The following is a 14,169-nucleotide window of genomic DNA, read 5'->3' as shown; positions in this document are numbered from 1 at the left end:
GATTCGAACCGCCAACCTTCTGATCAGCAAGTCCTAGGCTCTGTGGTTTAACCCACAGTGCCACCCGCGTCAAATGTTTACAAATGCCTAAAATTAGACCCAAAACCACTTATCTTCAGTATGACTATTTCAAGCTACCTTTTTTTTATGGCCTAGAACAAATGCACAAATATCAGACTTTTCATTTCCTCTGCAAACATTTTCTTTGCATTCTGGAATGTTTCTTGTAATACTTCATCTATGATGTGATGCTTAAGTTGATGGTGCTCAATTAATCTGATACATTTTAATCATTATAGGTTCAACTAATGCAAGAGTAGCCAAGGTTTCCCCTGTAATATCACTCACCTGCTGATTCCTTTGTATACTGTGGAATGAGAACTCCCACTCAACTTCTCCAGATTCAGGTAGGATGAAGCATTTCCAAACGGGAGACCTCTTCTTTGCTTAGATGAGGGTGAGGACAGAGAAAGCCTGTATTCAATACTAGATTTAACAAAGGAGTTTCAAACCCAGCAGAAACACAGGCTATATTGTCAATGAATGGAAAACGGATGATACTTATTACTGGATTGATTTGGTATGGTATTGAAGTGAACACGCTTTTGAAGTTACCCAAAATTATTCATCAGACAAACTGGATAAGCAGCTGATCTTCAGCTGATTACATGATGTGGAACAATCCGCAGCTGTTCATTGCCAAAAAGAGAGGTGATGGGATTCAAGATGACCGGGAACGAACACAGGCTGACTTGAATGTCACCAACAAGTGACAGTAAGAGCTGTTTGACAGCGGAATGGTCTCCCTCGGGAGGTTGTGGACTGTCCTTTCTTGGAGGTTTTTAGCAGAGGCTGTATGGCCATTTTCCATGGATGCTTTAGTTGAGATCCCTGCATTGCAGGGGGTTGGACTGGATGACCTTTGGGTTCCCATCCAATTCCACATTTCTATGATTCTGTGATCATCATTGGCTCATCTATTACATTTGTTGTCAAATTTATTTACAATGGGTTGGACTGCACATTTAAACTCTGGGGTTACGGCGCTCATCTCGTTTATTGGCCAAGGGAGCCGGCATACAGCTTCCGGGTCATGCGGCCAGCATGACTATGCCGCTTCTGGTGAACCAGAGCAGCGCACGGAAACGCTGTTTACCTTCCCGCCAGAGCAGTACCTATTTATCTACTTGCACTTTGACATGCTTTTGAACTGCTAGGTTGGCTAGGAGCAGGGACCGAGCAACGGGAGCTCACCCCATTGTGGGTATTCAAACCACTGACCTTCTGATCGGCAAGCCCTAGGCTATGTGGTTTAAGCCACAGCACCACCCGCGTCCCTTACCTTTAAACACATAAAGTAAAGGTAAAGGGACCCCTGACCATTAGGTCCAGTCGTGACCGACTCTGGGGTTGTGGCACTCGTCTCGCTTTATTGGCCGAGGGAGCCGGCATACAGCTTCCGGGTCAGGTGGCCAGCATGACTAAGCCGCTTCTGGCGAACCAGAGCAGGGCACGGAAACGCCGTTTACCTTCCCGCCAGAGTGGTACCTATTTATCTACTTGCACTTTGACGTGCTTTCGAACTGCTAGGTTGGCAGGAGCAGGGACCGAGCAACAGGAGCTCACCCCGTCGCAGGGATTCAAACCGCCGACCTTATGATCGGCAAGTCCTAGGCTCTGTGGTTTAACCCACAGCACCAACGCATACATGACGATAAATGCCTTTTATTAATCACTTTACGCAGTGCAAGCTTACCCACTGGAACCTCGCAGCAAAATCCAGCTCCTGAGAAGGATCACTGAGACGGCGTTGCCGTCGTCTTCCAGCTTTTTGGACCGGAAGTGTCTGGAACCACTGTGGCTGCGTTGAATCCATTGGCTTTGGCATCTTGTTTGGCTCTCTCGCCTGGCCAGGGCAAAAGGGCAAAAGAGAAGGCACCCAAATATAAATATTCCTGCCCACATCTTTCATTTCTTCACACTTTCTTACACTGGTGCTGTGTGCATACGTGGTTGTGTTGAGTAGAATGCACGTAAGTTGACCATTATTAGTCGAGCCAATGAATTTGCATCATTTTGCTTTCTCTCATGCTTGTTTTGTAGGATTATTGCTATTGAGAGTCCTACTCAGAGTAGAGCCATTAAAAATAATTACTAACCCTAACACCTTTGAGGGGTTTTTATATATAAACAGATGGTATTTTTAAAATGTGAAATAAATGAACCTGGATCAATTAATTTTAATGGGTGTACCCTGAGACTCTACTCCAGAGATTTCCGTATACATCCCATGGAAAATATGACCCCTTTCCCTTCTCCCAAAGTCTGACTGGAATACCACTTACCTTCAAAACACAATCTGCTCCATTAGGCTGAATAGTGTCTTGTGATGAGTCTTCGATATCTTCATGGCAACATCTGCAATTAGACTTGAAAGCGTTTCCGCATAGTACCTCTCCCATGTTCTCCTGTCTTCCGACGGTTTGATTTTATTCCTTTCTCTTGTTATCTGTTTCCCCTTCAGTTTGCCAGAGCTTGGAAAGGCATGAATGTTCATATGACTTGCATAAGGTCTCCGCCACAATTGGTCTCATGACTTCAGAAACCTTTTTTCTCCCACCTACCACCCAGTTTGTCAAATTCATTCTTTGTGCAGCTCTCTTGATTTAATAAACATGGCTTCTGAAAGCGGGCATGCTCAGGTAATTTCCAGGTGATTTACTTATTATTGATCTGTTTGCAACAAAATTAAACACCAGCTATTCATTAAGCATTTGTGTTTGTTGGGTTAGACAACATGTCAAAGCAAGTGTTGTCCCACATTTTCTATTGCATTTTCCTGTTACTTGCATGATCAGAAAAAGACTGTTCTTTTGGGGAAATGTTGTGCAAGCCTTCCAAACCAATTTTTACAGAGCTACCTGAATTCTCTGTCATGTGATTGAATTCCACTTGGAAAATTGCAATGGGCTGGAATAAAGTCTGTGGTCTGCCAAGACAGGAGAAGAGACAGCTCTTCTCTTCTAGGGATAGCAGAGATATTTACATTAAATGTTGTTTGCATTTAAAGGCAAATCTACCTAATTCACACTTTCCAAAAGAATACATGAACTGAAATAAAGCTATTTTTTGAAATCTGTAGTCTTTCAGATGCTGCAGTGTACAAATGTGTACAAAAATGCATTCACTAGGGTGCATAAAAATGCATATATTTGTGAAAACAACACATAATGCACTTTTTAATTGGGGGGAAACCATTTTGCAACAATGTGTATTTTGGGTAGAATTGCATACAAAAAATATGTATTTTAGGAGAGACATACTAAAATGCTGATGAATTTTCACAAAGCTTTTTTTTTAAAAAAAGGAAACAGATGCAGATATGTGGAGAACTGAACTGTAAATTGGAAAAGGAAGAAACTGTACAGCATTAGTGGACTGGGAATGTGGGCTTTGTGTTTTTGGGAAATGATTTATAATGAGTTAAAGAAAATGTTGAAATATACTTTTGTTAAGAAACCAGAAACATTTTTATTGGGAATATTAGTGTATGAAATTAAAAAGAAGGATGTGAAGTTATTCTTGTATGCAGTAACAGCAGCTAGAATTTTGTTGGCCCAGAAGTGGAAACAGGAAGAAATGCCTACGAGAGAAGAATGGAGAATGAAACTGATGGAATACGCAGAAATGGACAAATTAACAGGAAGAATTCGGAACCGACGAGACCAAAGATTCACTGAGGACTGGAATAAATTTACAGAATATATGAAAAATGTATGTGATGAGCAGTTAACGTTTGTAAGTTTTCAAGAAGCTCTGTGAGAATTACTGATAGAAATATTGCTTTAAAAATATGATAAGGTCAATAATGATAGAGTCCAATATTAAACTAAGAAATGTGAGAAAAAGTGATAATACAGAGAATTGCCAGACATGCTGATGGAAGTCCAAAAGAAGTAATTAGTAAAAATGGAATGTTAAATTTTGTTTAAATGTATGTTGGAAAATTAATAAAAATTATTTGCAAAAAAAAAAGGGAATGTGGGCTTTGGGGGTCTGTGATTGCACTTAGACGTCCCCAACCCGGGACTCAGCTATACAGCTGCAAATAAAATGTTTTAAGTGCAATATTGCACTTAAAGAGGATGGATGGTGGCTAACAGATTGAGGTTGAATCCTGACAAGACAGAAGTACTGTTTTTGGGGGGGCCAGGGGCTGGGCCGGTGTGGGGGATTCCCTGGTCCTGAATGGGGTATCTGTGCCCCCGAAGGACCAGGTGTGCAGCCTGGGAGTCATTTTGGACTCACAGCTGTCCATGGAGGCACAGGTCAATTCCGTATCCAGGGCAGCTGTTTACCAGCTCCACCTGGTACACAGGCTGAGACCCTATCTACCAGCTGACTGTCTCACCAGAGTGGTGCATGCTCTAGTTATCTCCCGCTTGAACTACTGCAATGCGCTCTACGTGGGGCTACCTTTGAAGGTGACCCGGAAACTGCAATTAATCCAGAATGCGGCAGCTAGACTGGTGACTGGGAGTGGCCGCTGGGACCACATAACACTGGTCCTGAGAGATCTGCATTGGCTCCCAGTACGTTTCCGAGCACAATTCAAAGTGTTGGTGCTGACCTTTAAAGCCCTAAACCGCCTCGGTCCTGTATACCTGAAGGAGCGTCTCCACCCCCATCGTTCAGCCCAGACACTGAGATCCAGCACCGAGGGCCTTCTGGCGGTTCCCTCATTGCGAGAAGTGAGGTTATAGGGAACCAGACAGAGGGCCTTCTCGGTAGTGGCGCCCGCCCTGTGGAACGCCCTCCCTTCAGATGTGAAGGAAATAAGCAGCTATCTTCTTTTTAAAAGACATCTGAAGGCAGCCCTGTTTAGGGAAGTTTTTAATATTTAATGCTGTATTGTTTTTAACACTTGATTGGAAGCCGCCCAGATAGCTGGGGAAACTCAGCCAGATGGGCGGGGTATAAATAAATTATTATTATTATTATTATTATTAATAATAATAATAATATACAAGGTGACACCAAATAGTGATGGTGAACCTTATGGAAAATTCAATGTATTTTTAAAAACTTTTATTTTTTAAAAAAAATTCAGAACCTTTTTTTAATTGTATGTAGATTCCACCCACGATAGCACTTGTATGTAGATTCCACCCACGATAGCACTTGAATTTATTGTGGAGCACTACCTGTCAGAGACAGTGAACAATCCTTTGGCTTAATGGACAGCCTGAAGCCACATGTGCTAGGACCTAGGTTAGGTTACCCACAAGCTGCTGTCTTGCATACTGACCAAAATCCCAAGTGAGAGGGTGTTTTTGAAGATGGGTAGTTATAATTTCACCTATCACAGCCACTTAAGACGCTGAGTTGGTGGAGCAGGTGGTGTTTTTAAAAGTCAGTCACCTGCTGCCGGCATTCCCCAAACTCAGTTTCTGAGTGAGTGCCAGCTTCACACTCCTGGCTTACTGCACCCTTTGTTTAAAGTTAATTTTAAATCTGGGCTTCTTCAAAGCAGTGCCTCAACTCTGACTGCTTCAATGGTTTTCAACTCTGAACTCGGGACTCTTTGGTGTTCAGCACAGTGCCCAGGTGGGTCTGCGGCCAGCTTTCTTTCTCCTGCTTCAGGGGGTTGGTTAAGGTAAAGGATCTCTGGACGATTAAGCCCAGTCAAAGGCGACTATGGGGTTGCGGCGCTCATCTCGCTTTCAGGTCGAGGGAGCCGGCATTTGTCCACAGACAGCTTTCCTGTCTAAACCGCTTCTGGCGCAACGGAACACTGTGACGGAAACCAGAGCACACGGAAACGCCATTTACCTTCCCACCGCAGCGGTACCTATTTATCTACTTGCACTGGTGTGCTTTCAAACTTCTAGGTTGGCAGGAGCTGGGACAGAGCAATGGGAGCTCATTCCATCGCTGGGATTTGAACCGCCGACCTTCCGATCGGCAAGCCCAAGAGGCTCAGTGGTTTAGACCACAGTGCCACCCGCTCCCTACATCCGGAGGGTAGGATTTGAACCCAATGCCTTCAAGTTACGAGAAAGGAGATTCAGACTAAACATCAGGAAGGACTTTCTGACACTAAGAGCGGTTAGACTCCGAGAGGTGGTGAACTCTTCCTTCCTTGGAGGTTTTAAAGCAGAGGTTGGGTGGCCATTTGCCCTGGTTGCTTTAGCTGAGACCCTTGCATTGCATTGAAACCCTACAATTCTACGCTGAGAGTCCACAGAGAATATTAAATTTCTTGTCATGCTGTTTCATGCGCTAATCTTCCCACAGCAGAGAAAAAAGGCAGAATGATACAGAAACCCAGCCAGATGGGCTGGGTACAAATAATAAATTATTATTATTATTATTATTATTATTATACACATTGACAGGTATCTGAGGGGACACTTAGGGCGCTCCAGTCAGCTCTCTCCTCCGTACCAGAGATAATAGCAGGGCCGGATTTAGGTTTGACCAGGCCCTAAGCTACTGAAGGTAATGGGGCCCTTTATATGTCCAGCTGTCCTTTGTCAACAACAAATTGTCATTTTTTTGTGTGTTGAATATATGCTATATGGTAATTTATGGACCTAATAGGTATCTAAAGCCATTTGCACATGTTGCCATGCAACCAGTCCATGTAGTGTAGGCACCCTATATATATAGAAATGAGTGATATTTTAGGGAGCAAGCTAGCAGGCATTACTTACATCATAGGAACCTACACAACACAAAACACTGTTGCTGTATATGTTTTATTTTATTTGTTTTCTATCTTATATTTTGGAAATGTACATCCAGTTGTTGTTTTTCTTTTATTTTTTTGGGGGGGTCCTAAACCATACTTTGTTAAACTTTTACGTAAATCCGGCACTGGATAATAGAATGGTCGAGTTGGGAGGGACCCCAAGGGCATAGCTGTCAACGTTTCCCTTTTTTTAAGGGAGATTCCCTTATTCCGAATAGGATTCCTCGCAAGAAAAGGGAAAAGTTGACAGCTACGCCCAAGGGTCATCTATCTCAACCCCCTGCAATGCAGGAATCTCAGATAAAGCATTCACCTCACATGTGCGTAGAGAGAGAGAGAGAGAGAGAGAGAGAGAGAGAGAGAGAGTGTGTGTGTGTGTGTGTGTGTGTGTGTGTGTGTGTTGAGGGTGCCCAGGTTGGCCGAAGTTCGCTTTCTTAGCGCCCCTCGCACTAGTTTGTCCCACTCGAGGCCCCGTTCCCGCGCCCGCTCTCCGCCCGGCCTCCCGCCCCCGCCTTCGCTTTCCCAGCCTCTTTTCCTAATCTTCCCTCAGCAGAGGCCGAAAGGCTGGCCCCGCCCCCAGGGCCCACCAGGCCCCGCCCCTCCCGCCCGCCCGCTCTTTACGTGAATCAGCTGGTTTGAGCGTCCCTAGAAGCCGGCGGGGAGCTCGGCGGCTTACAGCGTAAGGCGCGCGGTTGCAGGTGAGAAGCGGGGGGGGGGGGGGGGGGACGGACGCCACACACGCACGCACGCACGCGAGGGGGGGGGGGAGAGAGGGGTGGTTAGTAAGGGAGGAGGACGACGACGACGACGACGACGCCGGGTTCCGAGCGGCTCGCTCGCGCGCGCCAACTCCCAACCGCCGCTTTAGCCCCCTTTCCCTCCTCTACCCCACCCCTCAGCGCGCGAGGGGTGAGTGAAACTTAAGTCACGTGCTTAGCGCGCGCGCGGGGGGGGGGGAGAGGGATGAGAGAAAACGGACGTCGCCCGCCTCACATTTGGAACCAGCCTCACCTGCCTGTCGTCATTGCTCTCATTGGCACCGTTGCTGTGGGCTGCCAGTCCTTTAATAAAGCAGCATGAAATTTATTTTCTTTTTTCTGTAGTGGGGGGGGGCAAGGCACCTCCATCTATCTGTTTTCGTTTCCACAAATATATATATATATGCGTTCTTCATATATATATACTTACGAGGTGAGGTGAGGGACTATGTGTATATATATTTATATATAGTCCCTCACCTCGTAAGCACTGTGGCCTTTTCCCGTCGTGAAGGGAAGGGGATGTTGTTTCCACTCCCTTCCTCCCTCCATAAACGTGAAGAGACTTAAAACTAGCATCAAGTGTGAACCTGTTGAATTTTGGAGTTCTGTCCTTTTCCCCTCCGCCGCCACTCAGAATACAGCTTTTGCCTGCCTCTTAGAAGAGCTAGATAATGTTTCATTCTGTGCCTTGCGCAGGTCTTTTGTGTGTGTGTGTGGAAAAACAACTATCTGGCAAGGTATCAATGTGTGATGGCATTGGTCTCTCTTACCAGCTGTGGCTTAGGGCCTTTCCAAACAGAGCTTGCTTTTCCAGGGGGAGATTGTTTGCAGTTTGCTGCTGCTACTGCTTTGCTCTCCGTTGTCGCGGCTAGTGATATCTCTGTTCCTGCTTTATTAAATGGAACAAGGCCAGCTTTGCTGCTGAGGGATAGTCTCTCTCTCCCCCCCCCCCCTTCAAATATATTTTTGCAAAGATGTGGAAGCTAGCACTGAGCAGTTGTCCCACGGGACAACTGTGTTTTGAAGGACAGGGACAAAGATTTGCAATTATTTAAAAATGGAATGGAGCATCCCTGAAGAACGCATGGAACCCTGAACAGGAGCCTACTATGCTGCAACATTTTGATGCAGATCTCACAGGGTTACGTTCGAAAGTTGCTTCGGTCCTGCCTCACATACAATAAGAACAGTACACTGTTCCAGAGGCATTCCTGCAGCGCCGTGGGTGTAATAGTCCTGGGAAAGAAGCATTTTTCTGCAACTGCAGCTACTGGAGAAACTGTGATTCCTTCCCACTCCCCATGGAAGCATTTGCTGGTCTGATGTCTTGACTGATGCCATTCTCTTCAAGGGCAGCCATATTGTTTTGGGAATGAATGCCATACAGACCTGAGAGCCATTAAAACTAAACATTAAGTAATATCCAGTCTTACCTTCAAGGGAATGAAAACTGGGATTGGAAGTGTTTACAAGTTCCTTAAATTGTCTGCAGTTGACATCGATTTGCCTTAAGAATAAGAGTTCTGATTTTCAAGATTGGCTCCCATAATGGAGAATGTGACACCTTCTTTATTTAAGGGAGGCTAGTGGCACCTTCATGTTGTATCCTGTTTTCTTTTATATTGCTGAATGAGATGTTCATGGGAATAAAGACATGGTTAAATGACCAGTCAGCAGTTTTTGCTTAGTTTTTATTTCGGTCTGAAGACAGGGATGGGAGGCAATTTCCTTGCGCAGCATTTTAAAAAAGTGTATAGGGAAGTGGCCAGGAAATGGTGAAGTCTTGCATCTTTAATTCTGGAATAGTGTTACACAACTGCAACATTTGAAGATCTTCCAGTAGTTTACATGTCTTGCTCTACTTGTTCTAATGTTTGGTTACATTTTCTATAACTTTTTTTTAAAATTTGCATTAATTGTTTCTTTAATCCTGAATGCAGTTTGCCTACTTTCATTCGCCATGGGTTTTGCATTCTCCAATGTCAATGCAACATCAATCAAATTTACTCATCTATGGGTTCAGCGGGGCTTAACTTTTAAAATGTGTACTTCAGGAGTCCAACTGGGCATTCATCCCAAGGAAATCTCTTCTGTGGGAGAGGAACAAGAGCTTGTGGTGGCCATGAACACAAGTGGGAACCCCTGGAGCCAACAAAACTTGTGCTAGCAGCCTCGAATGGCACCCCATTTGAGGAAGTGGAAATATTGGATGATTCTGCAGCCTCCTTCTGGATTCTCCCACAACTTCCCCAAGAGTGGTGTGTGAAATTGGAAGCCCAGAGCTAGCTACTTGAGAGGAAGTGAAGCAAGTGCGGGCACTTGAACTAGATTAAGCACCTATGAGAGCTAGGAGGAGTGGAGTAAAGCTGCTATGAGAACTCTTTAGTTTTTCCTGAGAGTCACAAGTAATTGAACTGGTGCACTGTGCACTTATTAGATATGCCAGTTGGTTCCTGCTTGTTGTCTTTATTCTTTTTATAATGTGGTACTGGAAGTTTTAAAAAGGCCTTAGGGGAATATGACACAATTCCAATGTTCAGGTGATGGTTCTGTGTGCAACACTTCTTTTATCATCGAAGCAGTAAGCCAACGTGAAAGAAAATAAGCAGACATTCTCTTACAAAACAAAACTAAAATTGGGTTTAAAATACAGCTTCACAAACGTAATGATGGTCACTAGTGTGTATCTTGCCAGAGGCAGCAGAATATAGAAGTACTGGGAATAGGCTGGGCTGACCTCACTGTGCAAACACTACAGTGACACAGAGCAGCAATATTTAGGATTAAAATCCAAGTATCTGATAAAGTAGACTGTAATCTACAAAAGCTTTGTGCCAGGCATGGCCAAACTCAGTCCTCCAGCTGTTTGGGGACTACAATTCCCATCATCCCTAACCACTGGTCCTGTTAGCTAGGGATGATGGGAGCTGTAGTCCCAAAACAGCTGGAGGGCCGAGTTTGGCCATGCCTGCTACAAGAGTCTTTGTTTTGGGTAATATATACTTAAGCAGCTAAAGTATACATGCAAGGCAATGTGAGATCATTAGTAAATAGTTTTTTTTGTTTTTAACCATCCAGTAGAATTGTTTCTCATATCAGATTTTTCTAAATGTTAGTGTTCTCACAAGTAAGGAAACAGAGACGCTGAATTATAGGGAAATTCTGTTGCTTCTTGCCATGGCATGTGTTTATGGCTGCCCAGCAGCAGGATATGTGTATCATGAGGGAAGAGGTAACACTTGTATGGTTTTCTTACTTTTATCATGGCAAGGAGTTGGGGAGGGGGTTCGTACAATACACGCACAGTTCCAGCTTTGTAAGTATAGTCCTGTATATGGAAGTGTGAGAAGCAGCCATGGATGTTGTTCTGCAACTGTGTATACACGAGATCTCTTGAAACTGAAAACGTATGTTAAAAACTTGCTTTTTCTAAGGAAAGAAAGTGTTGAATAATCAAATCTTTTTCCTGAGGGCTATGACTGTCCTAATTGGACACTTTAACAGCTGGTCATAAGAGTGGTGCTAGCTGAAAAGGTCTGTTTTGAAGGAGCGTTCTTTTAAAAAACTTGCAGTGAAAAGGCCTTTCATGAAATCTGTGGGCAGAGTAATTCTGTTGAGCTTTTGTTTCTATTTTTTTTTATGGCATAGCATAGAAACTTTTACGCATTCCAGTCTTCTGTAGATGTTCAAAGCTGAGGTGACCTCTTTTTTTGTGCTTTCTTGCACCATGTGGGACAGTGGTGTCCAAACATTTTTCAAAGAAGGCCAGATTTGCTGAAGTTGAGGGCCAACCAAAGTGGTTAACCTTTTTTTAGGATTGAAGTTGTTAAGCTTTTTTATGATTTTAACCCAGGAAATAAACTGCCACAGGGTCCGGATTAAACCGACCGGTGGGCCGGATTAGGCCCCTGAAACGGACTTTGGACATGCCTGATGTAGGAAATGCTTTTCCACATGTACTGCTAAACGTGTGTTTTGCTTTCGTCTTAACAGTTCCGATCTCAAAGAGGAATGATTTGGTAATGGCCTGTTCTTGCTGACTGATGGACCCTAAAGAAGAAAGGTAAGCCTATTTGTATTTGATGCTACATCTAGACAGGTGGTGCAAAAAAATTCAAACTAATAGAATGTTGGATGCCAGCTTGTAGATATCCACTTACCTGTGACAAGGAAGAATCGCCCTTAGTCCAGTAGGTATGGGGCATCTTACAAATTGGAAACAAGTGAATATTTCAGACTGTTGAGGTGGCAAAAATGGCTACCTGTATATAGGCAGGCAGAGTAAAAGCCTTTTGCAGGCTAGTAAGATTTCTGAACTTACTCACAAATTAATATGCTTTTAAACCTGTATAACATATTAAGCCAAGGAAATAATAACTGATGGTATTCCAGCACACCTATTTAAACTCTGACTCTTCCTTGGAACCAGAGGATAGGAAAAAAGGAGAACAAATAGCCATTTTTGGTTCACAGCATTTTAAAGTATAAAAGTTTGCTTCTAATTGTTCCCAGTAGTGAACAGACAGACAGAGATACTGGCCCAAAGCCATCCATTGAGCTTAATGGTTGAGTGGGAGTTTGAACCTATGTCTCCCTGGTCATTGTCCAGTCACTATCATATAATTCGCACTGCACTGCTTCCCTGTCTTATCTGTACAAGGGATACTGAGAATAGGCATGCTTTAAACTTACGCAGACCGATGTTGAGGGTGTGCAAACATGCTCTTAAGATTTCCTTCTACTGGTGTTTGGTATTTAACAATGAGTTGCCCTCCTTGATATTACATATGGATAAAACCTGCATTCTGAGAATAAGGGCAGCTGATGTATCATGCATATGTGCAAAACAATTTCCTCTGAATTAAACTTGTGTAGACTTTAAATTAATCTTACATTATCAGCATTTTATTTACTTTGCCACATAGTTCAGCAGACCAAGAGGGAGCGCGAGAGAGAGGCCTGGTCTATACGTGGCAGGCTGGTTGCTGTTGTCCAGATCCTGAAAGACTTCCAGGTTGGAGTGGAAAGATAGTGTTGCAGGCAGCAGTTGGCATAAACCATGGTGTGCTTCTCTCAGAAGGTATTGTCCGAAGAGCATTATTTAATATTTAAGATAATAATAGCATTTGTAAAATGAAATTTCAGAGTTATTGATTTTCCACAATTGCATTTTATGAGGATGGAAACAGTGGTTTTCAGTATTTAAAAAAATGTATTTATAATTGCACATTTGGATTATACCTTTGTACCTCTTCTTAATGAATTTGGTATAGCCAAAGAAAGGCAGGAACTGAGCCATGCATGTTCTCGTGAAGAAATATGATGTCAAAACTCTTTAAAACTTTTATTCAAGATTTTTGTCCTAGATCAATTCTTTCATATGTAGGACCTTGCTTCGTGGGCAGATTTCTCTGTAAATTTGCCTTTAGAACCAATGAAAACTAGCCTAGTAATAGCCTAGTAATTGTACTGTATTTTCAGTGTGTGTGTGTATTTGTTTCAGATGGTGAGGTTTACAGTTTTGGAAAGCTTCCCTGGAGGTTTGAGTTGGAAGATGCTTATATCAGCTGTCCCATCTTGGAAAAGGCTTTGAATGGACAACATGTTGTTACAGTGGCAGCTGGCAGCTTCCATTGTGGAGCAGTGACTGAAGGTGGCGACGTGTACATGTGGGGTGGAAATTCTGCCGGCCAGTGTGCAGTGGCCAACCAGGCCTTTGTGCCGGAACCCAAACCCATCAGTATTTCTGACTCTGAAGCTAGCCATCCCTTGCCAATACGGATTTTGCAGCTGGCATGTGGAGAGGAGCACACCCTGGCGCTCTCCCTAAGCAGGGAGATATGGGCATGGGGAAGTGGCTGCCAGCTGGGGCTCATAACCAACACTTTCCCAGTTACCAAACCACAGAAGGTCGAGTACCTGGCAGGCCGCGTTGTGCTTCAGATTGCATGTGGAGCCTCTCACAGCCTGGCTCTTGTGCAGTGTCTCCCTACTCAAGACATAAAGCCTATTCCAGAGAGATGCAATCACTGCAGCCAACTCCTGATCACCATGACCGACAAAGAAGACCATGTCATTATCTCTGATAGCCATTGCTGTCCATTAGGGGTGGTTCTAGCTAACTCCCACTCGGAATGCCACATCTCTTGCTCCTCGCTAGAAACTCTAGAGAGGAAGAGTATAACAAGCAGTCAAGGTGACGATTGTCAGAAAACGCTTACAGAAGACCAGGCACTCGCTGCCGCAGAGTATGATGCAGCAAGTGTGTTTTCAAACAGCGATGCCCAGGAAGACAGTGGCATTTCTAGTCCAGGAAATCTCTTGATAATGGACAAGGTGACAACAAAGCAGCACTTGGCAAGTCTTCCGGATCATCCGTTAAATGAGAAGCCTATGGATCAGCAACCTGAGCAGGTACCCACAGTCACTAGGCTGTGCTTTCATTGCTGTATGATCACGCTGTCCTGCAAAGTTCTGATGATTCTTGAGAATGTGACTTTAAATGGGAGCTATGGTTCTGAAGGAGGCATAGCTTCCGTCTTCCCCTTAAGCTGCAGTCAAAAGCCCGCACAATTTAAACAGTAGAAAAAATACAAAAGAAAAGCAAGAGTAGCAGAAAAATAAATTCCTCTTCTCCCAGGCTTTTGACAAATT

At 43.9% G+C, this 14,169-nt stretch overlaps 2 protein-coding genes across 5 annotated transcripts in view; one reads left to right on the top strand and one right to left on the bottom strand.

The window, feature by feature from the left end:
* CDK15 (cyclin dependent kinase 15) overlaps window positions 1-2,572 on the bottom strand; it is a 66,491-nt gene extending 63,919 nt beyond the window's left edge. The window contains 4 exon segments of the mRNA XM_081017933.1: window positions 349-446; window positions 1,757-1,906; window positions 2,346-2,471; window positions 2,474-2,572. Of these exon segments, the coding sequence (XP_080874059.1) occupies window positions 349-446; window positions 1,757-1,906; window positions 2,346-2,471; window positions 2,474-2,557 (458 nt within the window). The 5' untranslated portion in view covers window positions 2,558-2,572.
* A 4,783-nt stretch (window positions 2,573-7,355) lies between these two features.
* The window catches only part of ALS2 (alsin Rho guanine nucleotide exchange factor ALS2), a 50,855-nt gene continuing 44,041 nt past the window's right edge, over window positions 7,356-14,169 (top strand). For 2 of the 4 annotated variants that reach the window (XM_081015455.1, XM_081015458.1), the window contains exons 1-4: window positions 7,356-7,452; window positions 11,509-11,578; window positions 12,441-12,595; window positions 13,019-13,929. In XM_081015455.1, the coding sequence (XP_080871581.1) occupies window positions 11,559-11,578; window positions 12,441-12,595; window positions 13,019-13,929 (1,086 nt within the window). In that variant the 5' untranslated portion in view covers window positions 7,356-7,452; window positions 11,509-11,558. Of the gene's footprint in view, window positions 7,453-7,572; window positions 7,664-9,466; window positions 9,774-11,508; window positions 11,579-12,440; window positions 12,596-13,018; window positions 13,930-14,169 lie in introns of those variants that run through there. The other 2 variants (XM_081015456.1, XM_081015457.1) reach the window with 2 other exon arrangements.

This window comes from Podarcis pityusensis (assembly GCF_964106645.2).
Source record: "Podarcis pityusensis genome assembly, chromosome: 1".
Taxonomy (NCBI): Eukaryota; Metazoa; Chordata; class Lepidosauria; order Squamata; family Lacertidae; genus Podarcis; species Podarcis pityusensis.
This window is presented reverse-complemented; position numbering and strand designations above follow the sequence as displayed.